At 35.9% G+C, this 16,528-nt stretch overlaps 2 protein-coding genes across 5 annotated transcripts in view; both read right to left on the reverse strand.

The window, feature by feature from the left end:
* The window catches only part of gcdhb (glutaryl-CoA dehydrogenase b), a 30,927-nt gene extending 15,720 nt beyond the window's left edge, over positions 1-15,207 (reverse strand). For 2 of the 4 annotated variants that reach the window (XR_012399072.1, XM_073939979.1), the window contains exons 1-7: positions 15,146-15,207; positions 13,023-13,135; positions 2,767-2,805; positions 2,532-2,672; positions 2,397-2,459; positions 745-915; positions 215-344 (exon numbers count right to left, since the gene is read on the reverse strand). Coding sequence is in view for 3 of the 4 variants with exons in the window: in XM_073939979.1 (XP_073796080.1) it covers positions 215-344; positions 745-915; positions 2,397-2,459; positions 2,532-2,672; positions 2,767-2,805; positions 13,023-13,119 (641 nt within the window). In the remaining variant the exon portion in view is untranslated. 4 annotated transcript variants of the gene reach the window in all.
* On the reverse strand, positions 4,896-11,916 carry LOC103910221 (uncharacterized). The gene is made up of 2 exons (XM_073944195.1): positions 11,843-11,916; positions 4,896-11,562 (listed from the first exon to the last, which is right to left on the reverse strand). The coding sequence occupies exon 2, from the start codon at positions 9,675-9,677 to the stop codon at positions 5,460-5,462; it is 4,218 nt and encodes a 1,405-aa protein (XP_073800296.1). The 5' UTR covers positions 9,678-11,562; positions 11,843-11,916; the 3' UTR covers positions 4,896-5,459.
* Positions 15,208-16,528: the final 1,321 nt, after the last annotated feature.

Raw genomic sequence — 16,528 nt, forward strand, 5'->3', positions numbered from 1 at the left:
TTTCACTATTTTCCTAAAATTAAACCACAGTGCAATCTGTAATAATGGCCACAAGCGTGATTAATGTAGTAAAGATGATCTTAATACCTTGTCAGTTTGACCGTCTATATTTTGGTGTAGTTGGTCAGTACAAATGGACGCAGTTGTGAGGTTTATTCAGACTTTCCCAGTGTTCTAAAATGTATGCATTTCATAAAAGCAGTGCAGAACCAACCAAGTCTTGGATCCAGTGAGGGTGAAAGTGCGACTGGACGAGTTGTACTTGGCCTTGGTCTCCATGCTGCCTGGGTCACTGCCATGGTTTGGCTCAGTCAGTCCAAAACAACCCAGAATCTCTCCTTGTGCTAGACATCACATAGACAGTCTTCAGTAAATTAAATGTAATAGTTAGAAAAGATTGACAAATATATGTACTTTTACAGTACAAATATACAAGCCTATAAAAAAAAAAAAAGAAAACTTTCACTATAAATAAGGTTTCACTATTTTGTTGAATTTTTTTTTCAGGGCAAGGTTGACATTTGCATGCAATTGCTCACCTGCTAACCATTGTTTTGATATGTTTATATTGTATGTGTATACACATGCTTTTATTTATTTATTTGTAATTTTTTATATTTTTTTATTATAATTTTGTATGTTTTGTTTTCTTTAGTACATGTTAAAAGTTAAGACAGTATTTAAAAAAAAAAAGGAATTAAACATTAAAACACAATGTGAACAGATTTTTTTCTGGTGTCTTACCCAGTCTGGGCAGGTATTTCTGCTTCTGCTCCTCTGTGCCGTAAGCATTGATGGGGTGCATGACCAGGGAGGACTGCACACTCATGACCGAGCGATATCCGCTGTCCACTCGCTCCACTTCTCGAGCGATGAGGCCGTACGCCACATAACTTGTGCCAGCACAGCCGTAACCTTGATAGGAAAGTGCAAACTAGTGTTAGAAATGCAGAAAATGTATTTGAAAGTTAAGTTTTAAACTAGGGTGTAGAGTATTTATTATTTTCATCGATATCGTAGTTGCTCTTTAAACAAAGTTCAAAAGCACAATTAAGCCTGTTAGTATGCAGTTCAAACTACCTTTTTTATTTAATGAACAATGTATTTTATCAATATCACATAAGCCTGTACGCCATTTTCCAGATATCAACATGAAGAATAGGACAACCGTTCAACAAACAAGAAGGTAATTTTGAGTAAATACCATTTTAGATTAGGTATTCTACTTTTTTGCAAGTGAAAATATTTTGTTTGTGACTAAATGTGCTTTTTAATTAATTATTAGAAATCAATGATCTATTCATGAATTTGGTCACTTGCTGTTTTTATCATCTGTCAGACAAACCATTTGAATCAGCGATTTTTAATAAATCCCAAAAGACAAAAAACAAATACAGGTGGATTTTCATCTTTAACTGACACTGGGCATTTTATCACAAAAATATCACAGAAATCATCATGCTATCATTTGCCAAGCATTGCACCTCTTTACTTTCAACAAGAAAACAAACTATTTAGCATTTCCTGATTACAAATAAAAAATTGTGATTTAAAAAAAATGCACTAAAACATCATCATCATAATAAATAATTGTTATAAAAAGATTATTTAATAATAAGTAATTGTTATGATAGTATTATTTAATTATAGATAATAAATAAATAATATTATTTAATAATAATAAGAAGTAAGAAATAAAATAATTATAACAAATGCAAAACATCACAACTTTTAGTATTTTCTGAATCAAAGATGTGATTTAAAAAATACACTAAAAACAACAATAATAATAATAATTATTATTATTGTTGTTGTTATTATAGTATTTATGTAAAAATGCTGTAATGAATAAATAATATTATTTAATAATAATAAAAATAATAATCATAATAAATAAATAAATTATAATTATAACAATTACAATGGGAATAAAGCTCATTATTAAACACAATACATGTACTTTATTGTTTAGCAATTCCTGACAAGGAATCAAAAAACATGATTTAAAAATGCACTAAAACATCATTATAATAATAAATAATATAGTTATAAAAATATTAAGTTATAATCCTTGCAAGACATCACTGTAAATAAAGCTCATTATCAAACACAAATAATATATTTACAGAACAGCTGTACAATTACAACATTAAAATATTTATGGTGGACTTTCATCTGATTTTTATATTGCGCCTCAAAAACATCTTGAGCTGTTTGTGTGTAAATGAAAACTGAAAAATGAAATATCATTTCATTATGATTGACATATAATTAATTTTTATTAGTTGTGTAGTCCAGCTAGAGCATCGACTGCTAATCTGAGACAGACAGATTTACTCACTCACTCACAAAGTGTAATCCACAAATTTATATATTGTGTTCTATACTGTACATACCTTTAATGGTTGGGCCCAAAACTCCAAGTTCCCCCATCTCAGACACAATTTCACGGTGAAAAACTAATAGAGGACAGAGAGGCATTAGTTTAATAATGTTGAAGAAATTACCGTGATATAAATGTACACACACACTTTCATTTCTGTTGGCCATCAGGATGCGTGGCATGAGTTTCTCTTGGCAGTAGGTGCGAAAGGAGTCCCGGATCATGATCTCCTCCTCTGTCAGAAGACCCTCCAGATCCAGAGCGTCCCGCCAGTTAAACTGCACTTTAGCTGTGAGGTTTACATGACAGATTAGAGACTGAATAAAACAAACAAGCAAGCTGGTGATCAGCAGATAAATACACTGAAAAAGAGGTAAACCTACGTGCTTTCATTTGCTTCTTTTCTCCAGACTTCTCTGCATCTGATTGAACAAATATGTGGACATCTTTATGTTGTTATGCATAACCGAATATGTCAGCCTGGATTACAAAATAGAGTAAGAGCCAGTGTTGGGGAAAGTTACTTTTGAAAGTTATGCATTATAATATTAAGTTACTTTCCTAAAAAAGTAACTAGTTACGTTAATAAGTTACTTTTTATGGTAAGTAATGTGTTACGTTACTTTTTTGTTACTTTTTATTACCTGCTGAGGCTTGATCTCTTTCAGAACTTGCAGTTTTTTTATTATTATTTTTAATGGAGGAGTTCTGCAATTAACAGCACACTGTATAACCTACACCAGGGCTATTCAATTAGTTTGTCATGGGGGCCGGTTCATGAAAAGCTTCCCAAACGAAGGGCCGAAGAGATGTGTGTTGCTATATGAGTGATGGCACAACTACATATAAGAGCCCATATGCTGTATTTGTGCTCATAAAGACACCCAAATTGGCTTTTTCTACATTAAAATGTTAATATATTGTATTTTAAAACAACTACATTGTCCAATTAACTTTTTTTTTGTTTACAAACATTCAAAATGTTGTATTTTGTACAACAAAGCAGTGACTTGCTAAAGTAGGCTTCTTCTACATTCAGACACATTCATATGTTATGTTTTGAACTGCATAACAATTAGTGATGCAACATTATAGATTTTGGTTGTACGGTTATAATGTCTGAAGAATAATCATGCTTCACGGTTATCACATCTAATGTAATTTAGAACAACAAGCTTTATATTTGTGAAGTAGCTATTTAGATTAACTGTTGTTATCTCTACATGTCATATATACAGATTAATGAAAGTTTAAATCAGTGTGCTTGCTGCTTTTGTGCTTTTTTGTCTTATTAGTGAAGTGCAAACCCTGTAAGTACAATTCCTTTTCTTTCATGTGTTCAAAATAATGAACGCATTCTCTCATCTCAATTTTTTTTTCAAATTCAGCAATTTACTGTTAAGAAGCTAATTATTTAAATAAAGTAACTCGTGTTACATTTTTTAAAAAGTAACTCAAATATTATTACTTTATTTTTTAAAAATACTTGTTACTTAGAAAAGTAAAATTATTACGTAACTCGCAATACTTTTAATGCATTACCCCAAACACTGGTAACAGACAATGGTTAAATACATTGTATGGGTCAAAATGATATAGTTTTGTTTTATGACAAAAATCATTAGAATATAAAGTAAAGATCACGTCCCATGATGATATTTAATAAATTTTTCTATCATTGATTAGAAATAAGCACTGCTAAGCACTTTAATGCATTTTTTTTTTGTAAAATCTCGGACTGCTAATATTGGAAAAAAAAAATCACGTTGCAATACTAAGGCCGCATTTACACTGCACTAAATGCAGACGATCGGATAAGAGTCACTTTTAAAAGATGATGTAAGCAGGTCAGCAAAAAAATCGGATACAGTCACAAAATCGGAATTGACTATCAAGATCTGCAGTGTAAATGCAGCCTTAGTTTTTCTGCAGTTGAAGTCATAATAATTGGCCTCCCTGTTGTTGTTGTTTTTTCCCCTATTTCTCTTAAACAAAGAAAATAATTTTTTCAACACATTTCTAAACATAATAGTTTTAATAACTCTTTTGTAAGATCTAATTTATTTTATATTTGCCATGATGACAGTAAATAATATTTGACTCTGTTTTTAAGATATTTCTATACAGCTTAAAGTGACATTTAAATGCTTAACTGGGTTAATTAGGCAACTTATTTTATACCGATGGTTTGTTCTGTAGACACTTGAAAATAATATTGCTTAAGGGGGCTAATAATATTGACCTTAAAATAGTTTTTAAAAAAAATTACAAACTGCTTTTATTCTAGCAGAAATAAAACAAATAAATAAGACTTTCTCCAGAAGAAAAAAAATATTATAGGAAATACTGTGAACATTTGCTCTGTTCATCATTTAGGAAATATTTGCAAAAAAACAACAACAAAAATTCACAGGAAGGCAAATAATTTTTACTTCAGCTATTATTCTGCCCTGGCAATGGTGTTCAAAACCAAAGCTGACAGATAGTTAACAGAAATAAAGCACCATCACACTTTCTTCTTGCGAATGTGTAGCACTTTTACTTGATTTGCTTGTAAAACTAAAAAGGAAAAATACAAAAGGTAAAAATTACAAAGTGATTACGAAATATCACAAATAATATACATCTGTCACATTTGTAAACATAAACTGACATATTTAAACTGATATCGAACAGCTAAATAAACAATCCAGGCACTTTAATGACGTGCATCTTTTTGCAAGCTTGTTAGCATTTAAACAAAACATCAAGCATTAAACATTTCAACACTGACCCTCCTTAATCAATTTAACCCAAAGGAAGTATTGCAGATGTTTTCAAAATAAAATTTGTAACTTACAGTCGTTTCTATCACAAGGGCTGAAAGCAAACAACAACGCGTCTCTGCATGGCGATCACAGTCTCTTCTTCTATGACTTTTTAAACATCCGGTTGTTCTAAAGAATGGCGCAATGACATTTTCCGCCACTAGATGTCACAATTACACCACTTAAATAAATCAATGCACAGCTTACCAAACGAATCAACACCATACAGTACACTCCCCGCCTGGTGTATTGGATATACCACTATGCTTTTAATCACTAGATAAAAGTAAAGCTACGTCACATATAGGCCTTAAGTACTCCCTGACAGCCCCTTGCTTAGCAGTCTTTACCATAACCTTTCGGACTTTCCCATCAGATGAGGCTACGGTTTTTGTTACGAGGCCAATTGGCCACTCACTGCGCTTAGCTTCCCCATCCTTTAACAGAACAACGTCTCCTTCCTGAATGTTATCTCTCTCCTCAGTCCATTTTCTTCTGGATTGCAAGGTGGACAAGTACTCCTGCTTCCATCGCTTCCAGAATGAATCTGCTAACATCTGGACTTGACGCCACTGACTTTTGTGCAAGTGTCCTAACTCAAAGTTTCCTGGTGGAGTTGGTGCAACACTTGCTTTCTGAGTTAAGAGCATTGCTGGTGAGAGCACTTGAGGCATACTTGCATCTGTAGAAATTGGGGTTAAAGGTCGGGAATTCATAATGGCCATGACTTCTGCCATTAAGGTTGTTAAGACTTCATGTGTGAGTCTTGTAGCAGATTTTACTAAGAGCGCTTCCAGAATACGTCTGGCTATCCCGATCATTCTTTCCCACACACCCCCCATATGAGAGGAGTGTGGAGCATTGAATGTCCAAGTGCAGCTTTGATTCTGCAAGAACCCTTTTAGCTCAGAGTCACCACTGTCGATTTGGAGTTCTTTCACTGCTCCAACAAAATTCGTCCCTCTGTCTGATCGAAAGTGCTTTACTGGCCCTCTCACAGCCAAAAAACGTCTCAAAGCACAAATAAAGCTTGACGCTGATAAAGATTCCATAACTTCCAAGTGAACTGCTCTACTACTCAAGCAACTGAATATGACAGCCCATCGCTTGTTCTCAATGTTGTGCCCTCTTGTTTTGCGTGTCACCACAGTGAAAGGTCCAAAAACATCAAGACCTGTGTATGTGAAAGGTGGATCTACAGAAAGCCGGTCTGGGGGCAGAGCCGACATCTTCTGACTTTCCATTTTACCTCTTAGCTTTTTGCATAGGACACATTTGTGGATGATATTTGAAATGCGTCTTTTGCCGCTGACAATCCACAATCCAGCACTACGTATAGCGCCCTCCGTAAAATGCCGTCCTTGGTGAGCCACTTGATCATGATAATGCTGAATTAAAAGATCAGTCACATGATGGCTAGATGGAAGTATCAAGGGATGTTTCTCTGGATCTGAGATGTCAGCGCACTGAATGCGACCCCCGACTCTTAACAGACCTTCTTTGTCCACAAAGGGGTCGAGTCTAAGGAGTGTGCTACATTGTGAGATTTTACCATTCTTGGTCAGACTCTCAAATTCTTCTCGGAACACTTCTCGCTGTACAGTTTTAATTATGGTCGACTTAGCTTGTGAGGTCTCAACATCTGAGGTCTTTGTACACAAATGCCACTTTCGACAAGGACTGTTAGGTGAAGATTGTGAGAAGGATTTTGTGATGTGAGTAAGAGTTGTGACAGCTCTCACCAGAGACTTCCATCTCGAGAAACGTTGGAATCTGCTTGAGTCTAGAGACTGTTCAGTAATGCTCGTTGCCAGAACTTTCACTTGAGGGCGAATTTCAACATCCTCTTCTACTTGAACAAGTCCATAGGATTCATCCACATTACATCTCACAGGACCACATTTCCTAAGGAACTCTGGACCTGAATACCAGTTGGTTAGAGGTAAGTTGGCTGCTGGCACGAACCTAGTGGCATGGTCCGCTGGATTCTGTTCGGAACAGATGTAGTGCCACTGATTAGGTTCTGTGGCTTTCCTTATGCGTGCAACTCTGTTAGCCACATACATATAGAATCTGCGTGTGACATTGTGAATGCATCCGAGCACTATGCGGCTATCTGTATAAAAGTGGATGTCATGAAGCTCCAGGTCAATTTCTCCTTTTATGAATTCCATCAACTCCACAGCTAGCACTGCAGCGCATAACTCGAGGCGCGGAACAGTATGTGCTGGAAAGGGGGCTAACTTGGATCTTCCCATCACAAACCCCACATGAGGCTGTCCATTTGAGTCAATCACTCGAAGATATGCTACCGCAGCAATAGCTAAAGTAGAAGCATCCGAGAAAATACACAGCTCACAAAGTGGAGCTCTGCACACTGAGGTTGGAACATAAGCTCGAGGTATTTGCAATTGATCAAGCTCTGCTAACGATGAAATCCAGGCCTTCCATGAACTTTCCTTTTCCAATGGAAGAATGGTGTCCCAATCCTGTTGGATTGTTGAAAGTTCCCTCACTAGAGCTTTGCCTTGCATAGTGATTGGACAGACGAACCCGAGGGGATCATATAAACTATTGACAGTGGAAAGGATCCCTCTTCTGGTGAAGGGTTTGCATTCTTGAGAAGCTTTAAACATAAAGCAATCTGTCTTGAGGTTCCAACTGATACCAAGGCTGCGTTGAAGAGGTATTGTATCTTTACTGAAATCTAGGTCTTTGAGATCTTTGGCTCTTTCACTAGAAGGAAATGCTTCCATCACCGAAGCACTGTTGGAGGCCACTTTATGCAGGTTCAAGCTTGACTTAGATAGCATTGTCTGTGTGCGTTTTAAGAGATCAATTGCTTCCCTTTCAGTTGGAACAGACGTGATACCATCGTCCACATAGAAGTTGCGCAAGACAAAGTTCTTCGCATCTGTTCCGCACTCCACTTTGCCGTGTTCTGCTGCTTGTCTCAGGGCATATATTGCGACTGCAGGTGACGGACTATTGCCAAAGACGTGTACAGTCATTCTGTAATCAATTATCTCCTTTTCTGGGCAGTTGTCTTTGTGCCAAAGGAAGCGAAGATAGTTGCGATGCGGCTCTTTTACTTTGAAGCAATAGAACATTTGTTCTATGTCTGCCATCACAGCTATTTTCTCCCTGCGAAAGCGCAACAGTACACCCAAGAGAGTGTTGTTGAGGTCAGGACCGCTCAGCAAAACATCATTTAGGGAAACTCCCCTGAACTGGGCACTTGAATCGAAAACCACTCTTATTTTGTCAGGTTTGTGGGGGTGGTAAACACCGAAAATCGGCAAATACCAACATTCCTCCTCCGAATGTAAGGGTGGAGCCAGTTCTGCTTGTTTATGCTCGATCACCTTCTGCATGAAGTCAAAGAAATGCGTTTTCATTTTTGGTTTCTTTGAGAGAGTGCGCTGTAAAGAGCTTAGCCTCTGCATAGCTTGCTCTCTATTATTTGGGAGCTGAATCCTTGGGGAGCGGAATGGAAGTGGCGCCACCCAGTGTCTATCCTCATCAAGGTACACCTCTTTATCCATCATTTCTAGAAAGACTTTATCCTCCACAGATAGAGTGGCTTTATCGTCATCTGGAGATCTGAAGAACACATCCTCCTTTAAATTAATTGAATAGCTCTCGTTAGATTTGAGAGAACATGGTGGGTTGGGAATGTATGCCAAGAGAGGTGACTGAGCTTTTTCTACGACGTTGATGCCCTTTGTGCATGAAGGGAAATATGAAGTTCGTCCATTGAGAAGTACGTTGGTCTTATAAGCGTTCACACTTGATTGACGATGAATGCCATCAAGACAAACTTCTCCCACTATTACCCAGCCTAGGTCTAAGCGCTGTGCATATGGTGTGTTATGGGGTCCATTTCGTTGTTCACGCACTTTGTGCACACTAAGAACATCACGTCCTAAGAGGAGAAGGATAGGAGCGTTAGGATCTAAAGGTGGGATTTTATCTGACACCACAGTGAGGTGGGGAAAATGTACAGCTACCTCAGGCGTAGGAATTTCAGATCTATCGTCTGGTAAGCTGTCGCATTCTATCAAGGGTGGAAGTGCAACTACTGTTTTTCCATCAAGTGATTCAACAGAAAATCCAGTTATTTTCCTCCCCGCCGTAGACACTATGCCTGAACACGTCTTCAATGTGTACGGAGAAGAACTACTATCGATGTTGAACAGATCAAAGAACTGTGACTTCACCAAAGATCTATTACTCTGCTCATCTAGTACAGCATAAATGCGTTTGGCCTTTTCACACTGATTAGATGGATAAACTTTCACGAGACAGATCTTTGAACATGATTTAGGCTTATCAACATCTCCGCAAATCTCTGTGCACTTGTTGGTGACCTCAGCTGTGTCCTCATCTGTTTTTTTCTTTGATTTGTTCTGTCTTTGACTCAGGTGTCTCAATGGACCATGTAGTAACAGACCATGGTGCAGGTCCAGGATGCATGGCCGCCACATGTCGATCACTATTGCATTCCCGGCACCTGATCAATGCTATACAGTCTTTTGCAACATGCTTGGTGGAACCACAACATTTAAAACAAATGGACTTTTCCTTCAAGTGTGCTTTTCGTTCATCCAGATGTTTGCTCCTGAATGTTCGACACTTATGGAGTGGATGAGGCTTATTGTGCATGGTGCAGACCTTGTTTGGTTCTACATTATTTTCCAGTGTTCCTTCCTGGTTTGATTGTGCAGTCTTTATTTCTGTTTTTTTGACAAAAACAGAAGCTCTGCTACTTATCCTGGCAGCTCCATCGGCTTTTGAGCTGCTCAGACTGCTGGATGAAACAAATGCAAAACTAGGATCGTTTCTGGTTCTTGCTTGTCGACAAACAAACTCAACAAAGAACTCAAAAGGAGGAAAATGTACTTTATGGTCTTCTTTGTATCTGGAACCCTGCGTAATCCATTTGTCTTGGAGACCGAATGGGAGTTTTTCGACAATGGGGTTTACTCCACGTGCTGTGTCGAGGTAAGCTAGTCCAGGCAAACGACCACTCTCTTTTGCAGACTGCAGCTCAAGCAGCAAATCACCGAGGTCTCTCAGACGATGGATGTCTCTGTTTGTGATGCGAGGGAAAACATCAAGTCTTTTTAACATTGCCTGCTCAATGACTTCTGGACAACCATAGCATTCTTCTAGGCGACGCCATATCACTCTAACTCCTGAGGTAGGGTTACTGACATAAACTGATTTGATTCGTTTGGCATGATTAGAAGAATCAGGACCGAGCCATCTTATGAGAAGGTCAATCTCCTCCCTACTAGTTAGATTAAGTTCACTGGTTACAGCTTGAAAAGATGTTTTCCACGCCCAGTAATTTTCAGGGCATTCGTCAAACTGAAACAAACCTGAACTCACCATTTCTTTTCTCAGCAGGTATGTAGTGAAGTCACTGACATGTGGCGCTGGTGTAGAGCACCCAGCATTTTCTTGTGAGAGCGGATCGGATTCACGCTGTACTCTTACTGGATAGATTTGATGCCTCTCCTCATCATCTCCACTATATGGATCAATCTTTACTTTCGAAGGAGAGCACTGGAGGCTGTGTTGAACTGTTAGTTCCTTTTTTATAGGAATGATCTCTGATTTAGATTCCTCCTTCTTTGTGGGTGAGTGGGAGCTAAGTGAGCCTTCATTATAACTCCGTGTTACATACTGAGAATTCTCACCCTCATGTTGCAAATTAGAAATCAGATTGGGAGTATTTGGTAACTGAGATTGTGTTTGCACATACTCTCTGGTGCGTTCAATCCTGCTGGAAATGTATGAAAGTTTTTCTAGGTCTTCACCTAGTTCCTCTTCACCGATAGCTGCAGCGTCATAAACATCTGCCTCTTTAGATGCTGCTACAGCTTCTTTCTGCAGTTTCAATACATACAGTTCAGCCTCAACCTCTGCTTTTCTACGTGCTGTTTCTGCTAATGTTCTTTGTTGATGCTCTTCTAGTTGAGCTTGTTCTCTCATCATGATAGCTTCCTTTTCTGCATATGAGGCTTTTACTTTGCATGCTGCTGCTTTAGCTCTTGCTGTGGTCGCAGCTGCACTGGCTGAAGATCTAGTAGACCGATGTGATCTGCCTGACCGTGATTCTATTTCTAGTGCTTGGTTAGCTTCTTCAACATTTTTGCTGGGCTGTGACTTGTCCATCTTGATATCACAGTCTAACTCAGTAAGCTTGTGCTTGCTTGACGTTTCCCGCCGTGTAGACGACTTTTTACTATTCTGCCCTGGCAATGGTGTTCAAAACCAAAGCTGACAGATAGTTAACAGAAATAAAGCACCATCACACTTTCTTCTTGCGAATGTGTAGCACTTTTACTTGATTTGCTTGTAAAACTAAAAAGGAAAAATACAAAAGGTAAAAATTACAAAGTGATTACGAAATATCACAAATAATATACATCTGTCACATTTGTAAACATAAACTGACATATTTAAACTGATATCGAACAGCTAAATAAACAATCCAGGCACTTTAATGACGTGCATCTTTTTGCAAGCTTGTTAGCATTTAAACAAAACATCAAGCATTAAACATTTCAACACTGACCCTCCTTAATCAATTTAACCCAAAGGAAGTATTGCAGATGTTTTCAAAATAAAATTTGTAACTTACAGTCGTTTCTATCACAAGGGCTGAAAGCAAACAACAACGCGTCTCTGCATGGCGATCACAGTCTCTTCTTCTATGACTTTTTAAACATCCGGTTGTTCTAAAGAATGGCGCAATGACATTTTCCGCCACTAGATGTCACAATTACACCACTTAAATAAATCAATGCACAGCTTACCAAACGAATCAACACCATACAGTACAGCTATATATTGCGATATGAAATACTGTATATTTCACCAGATGGACTGAATATTCCTATTTGTGCAGAGTTTGTTATTTCAAAATGGTTGTGGTGATTTTATAGGGGAGTGCATTTGCATTAATTATAATAAATAAGTTTTTTTTTTTTTGGTGGTGGTGGTAGGGTGGGGGGGTGCATACAAATGAAAGAAAAAAAGTGCTTTATCTGCTACATTTTCTGGTAAGTATTATTGGCATTAGGACGCAAATATTTAAAAATCTCATGTAAAATGAAACTCGGCAGCCAAATGTCACTATTAGCTACAAATGTTATTGTTTCTTGTGTCTAAATGCTTTAAACTCACTTTATATCTTTAACAGAAAAAACTAATGCAAATTAAAAAGTTTAAATCCACAATAAACCAATTTGCCATTGATCTACAAGCACCAGGTCAACAATAACACATAATTGACATTAAAGATTCTGCGATGTGACATTGCACATGCGCTCAGTCAGTGTGGTAGTAATGCTTAAATTATTTATTGTGCAGCCCCAGTCGTATCTCAGCTAAATAGCTTATGTATTCAGCTTTCAGGTGTTGCATAAATATTAATAAAATTTTTAAAAAGTACATTTATTTTTATAATAGTTTTGTGATCCAGGGTCACGTATATCTTGTAACACTAGCGTAACTTAACCATTTTGGTAACTTTTTGTGGCACTTGCTTTTTAAATATCAATGACTATTAGATTCTTAATGCTCCTCTTAGTAATAAAGTAGTAATTTAATTAAATAAATAAAATCAAGAAACAAACAAAGAATAGGAGCATGCAAATAGAATAAATTAAGCATAATTTAGATTTATATTTATCTCTGTTTCATTAAAGCTCCAAATATAAAATAAGATCAATTATATTCATTTCTTTTAAAGTTTTAATTTTCAGGCTGTTTTGATTAAATTAAATCACACAAGTCTGACAAAGAAAAAGAAATCTGACCCCATGGAGACGTGGCGGTTTTCTGTGATCTGCATGCTGTAAAGAGGACACATCTCTGACTGTTTACAAGCAGACGACTCGCGTTCCTTAATGCCATGATGATGACTGAGCCTCTGTAAAATAACAATACATTTTACATTTTAATTTTACAGAGCAACAACAACAGTGCATTACAATACATGCTTGCATGAAAACAGATAACACTGCATTCATTATTATTATGTTGTTATTTTATTAATTTGGGTCCCTTCAGTCTACCATCTCATAGAGAAATCTATGAGGGCACTATGCGATATCAATGCTAAAACAATATGCTGTGCAGCCCTAGTCGTATCTAGTCACCAAATAGCTTATTTATTTAGCTGTTATGTGTTGTATAAACTCTTAATTTCAAAATATTTACATTTTATGCATATTTACATTTTATTACAGTTTTGTGGTCCAGGGTCACATATACAGTACAGTGTTCAGCATATAAAAGTAGACCCCTCAAAAATCTCTCTTTGAAAATCATATTTTTATTAGGAAGCTTTACAATATTATATTTGTGCATATATATTAGATTAGTCAGTACTGAAGCCAAATCTGGAGCTTATCTAACAAAATAACTTATGATAATGGTCCAAAATCAGTACACCCAAATGTATATATTAAAGAAAAATATTAAATACAAATTTAAAAAGAGGAAAAAAAAAAATCGAGAGCAATTTTTTTTAAAATTGAGTTAATTTTATAGGTTGTAATTTTTTTAGTTAATTTAGTTGTATTATCTTTCAAATTCTAAATATGTTTAGTGACTCAAATATTATTTTAAAAATTATATATCTGTTTAATCTGTTCTGTTTAAATGCACCAAAATACACCTATATTCACTGAGAAATGGATAAAAATAATCATCTTCAAAATGGAGTGTACTCTATTATGCTGAGCACTGTATGTTGTAACGCTAGTGTGACTTTGCATTATGATTTCTACAAACTAGTGGTCCACTTGGCACAAAAAGGTTAAGGTTTTAAAACCGCCAAAATTTTCTGTTATACCCTTACGGTATAGTTACGTTTTTTTTTATGGCTATTTTATTAAAGTTTTTTTTTTTTTGGGCAACAGTATCTCCACATCAAAAGTTATTGGTCAGGCCATGATTCGGCAAACATCTGAAAAACAAATAGCTTATAAACCAACATCCAAGCATGCTATAGACCTGAACAGTGCAATGGATTACTTTATATCCAAAGAAAAGCAAGATATACAAAGATGTAAAGAAATGAATGAAGACAGCTGAAGTCAATAATTTATTTAAATTATTTAGCCTAAAATGTTCCAAAATATGTAACATTTTTATTTAAAATAATATATACAAAAGTACTTTTTTACCCAGACATGTCAAAATCAGACATATTTTAGAGCAGTAATCACAATATCGTCATAGCGTGAAACCGTGATATTTTTTATCCAAGGTTATCATACCGTCAAAATCTCCGGCACATGCCTGGAATACATATATTTTGTGATGTTTACTTGCATATATTTTTCATATGTTAGTTATCGAATACATTTCAAAGATTTTATATATGTCAAATCCAAATATGAACTTGTATGTCACATTTAAATAGCAGGTGTAATATTCAAAATAATGGTTTCAAATGACAAGATTTCGCAATAGTGTGCATTGAGTTGGTTTTAAATTCACACATTGACTTTCACATTAACAATATAATTTCAGAAATGTGTTATTTGCAAATCTTAAATAGGGCAAATCATGTTAGCAACCAATGACTGTCAAAGTACAACATTGTTCAGTCAAATAAACAGTGCTAATGTTGTTTCCAAGTCATGCTTGCATGTGATTTCAGACCGAATATTTAAAGTACCATGGTAAACAATATAAAGAGCGTGTCACAAGCTGTCATTTAATGAATGTGTGAATATGAAACCAACTTTACCTCAGTATACTATGCTGTTACTACAAAAGCTAAAGGTAAACAAACCCTTTACCTGTAACGTTAAACATTAATGTTTCTGCGTTTCTGCGACACTGCATACAGAGGGCAGTTTAATCCAGCAGCTCATAAAACACTGCTATTTGCTGTCATATTATATAAACAGATAAGGGCTTCACATACCTGTAAACAAGCTGAACACTCGGGACTAGTTTGTCAGGCTGCTAAATACGTAAAACAAACAGGTGGGATTTCTACTGTTACAGACTGACAGCGAATGGTGAGCGGAAAGGGAAACGTGTAACGTAGAAAGGTCAGAGCGCCATTTTGAGTGTGGCACTGAAACCAAATTCGCGGGTATTTTATACAAACATGAAAAAACAAAATACTATAGCAATTTATAGTGAATAGAAATACTATAGTGTTTTTGAAACATACTTAAAGTGTAGTAAAGTATATTATTTAGTTCATATTATATCTCAATGGGACTATCCTGGTAAAATAAAGGACAAATAAAAAGTTTTTGTTTTCAGTTTGTTTGAACTGAATAAAATCATACAAGTCTGACAATAAAACATAAATAAAAATTAATAATGTATATAGCATTTACATCTACTTATTAACAAATGCAATGACATAGTAGTTTAGTATCTTGAACTCAAGTAATAAATACTGCATATATACTTTAGATTTTACTATAGTAAACTGTGGTGTATTGTTGTATTTTGTATTAAACAACTTAGTGTTTTGGGTAATTATTATTTTTATACCATAGTTGTATCACCACATCATCCAGTTTCATTCAAGTACTTTAGTGCAGTATGGTTACACTTTTACAGTAAATTACTGTATTTGTTTTCATGTGGGTATAGTCCTCTGATAAACAAAGTGATTCAAATTACTCACATTTAGCATATACAAAATATCCATAATCACCATCATATGTACATAAATGATATGAAATGCTTAACATTTTATTAAAAAATGGTTGGGCTGTTATTATAATTGTACAAAAGCAAACAAACTGCAATAAATAAATAAATAAATAAAATTAATTATAATTTTAACTGTCTAATTTTGCCCATATGTAGCCCATTTAGAACCCACAAATATAGTGTGTGGGCTGCCTAACTGGGGCCCATTCAGCCCAACAAGATGCCCACTCTGAGCCTATGCCCAGTTGACAACCACACAGCCCAGCAAAACCCCACATGGACATGTTGGCTGGGTCAAGATTTCTCAGAGACCAAATATTTTCTCTCTCTTTCTGGTTTACCTTACTAACAATTGTTGGTTCCCACAATGTTCTGGTAATATTAGTCTTTGGTATAGTTGATCAAACACAACACTGACATTATTTTAACATTTTTGATGCTCTACTATTATAGCGACCTTGCTATAAAGTACAACAGTACTACACTTTGAAAAACTGACTTTAAATTCACAGTAAATTACTGGCTAATAATTGCATTACTTTTACAGTAAAATACTGTATGTAAATTCACAGCAAACATAGATATATACACTAGATATCGCATAGGAACCCTGAGCATGCGTCAATAGCGC

This window comes from Danio rerio, chromosome 3 (assembly GCF_049306965.1).
Source record: "Danio rerio strain Tuebingen ecotype United States chromosome 3, GRCz12tu, whole genome shotgun sequence".
NCBI lineage: Eukaryota > Metazoa > Chordata > Actinopteri > Cypriniformes > Danionidae > Danio > Danio rerio.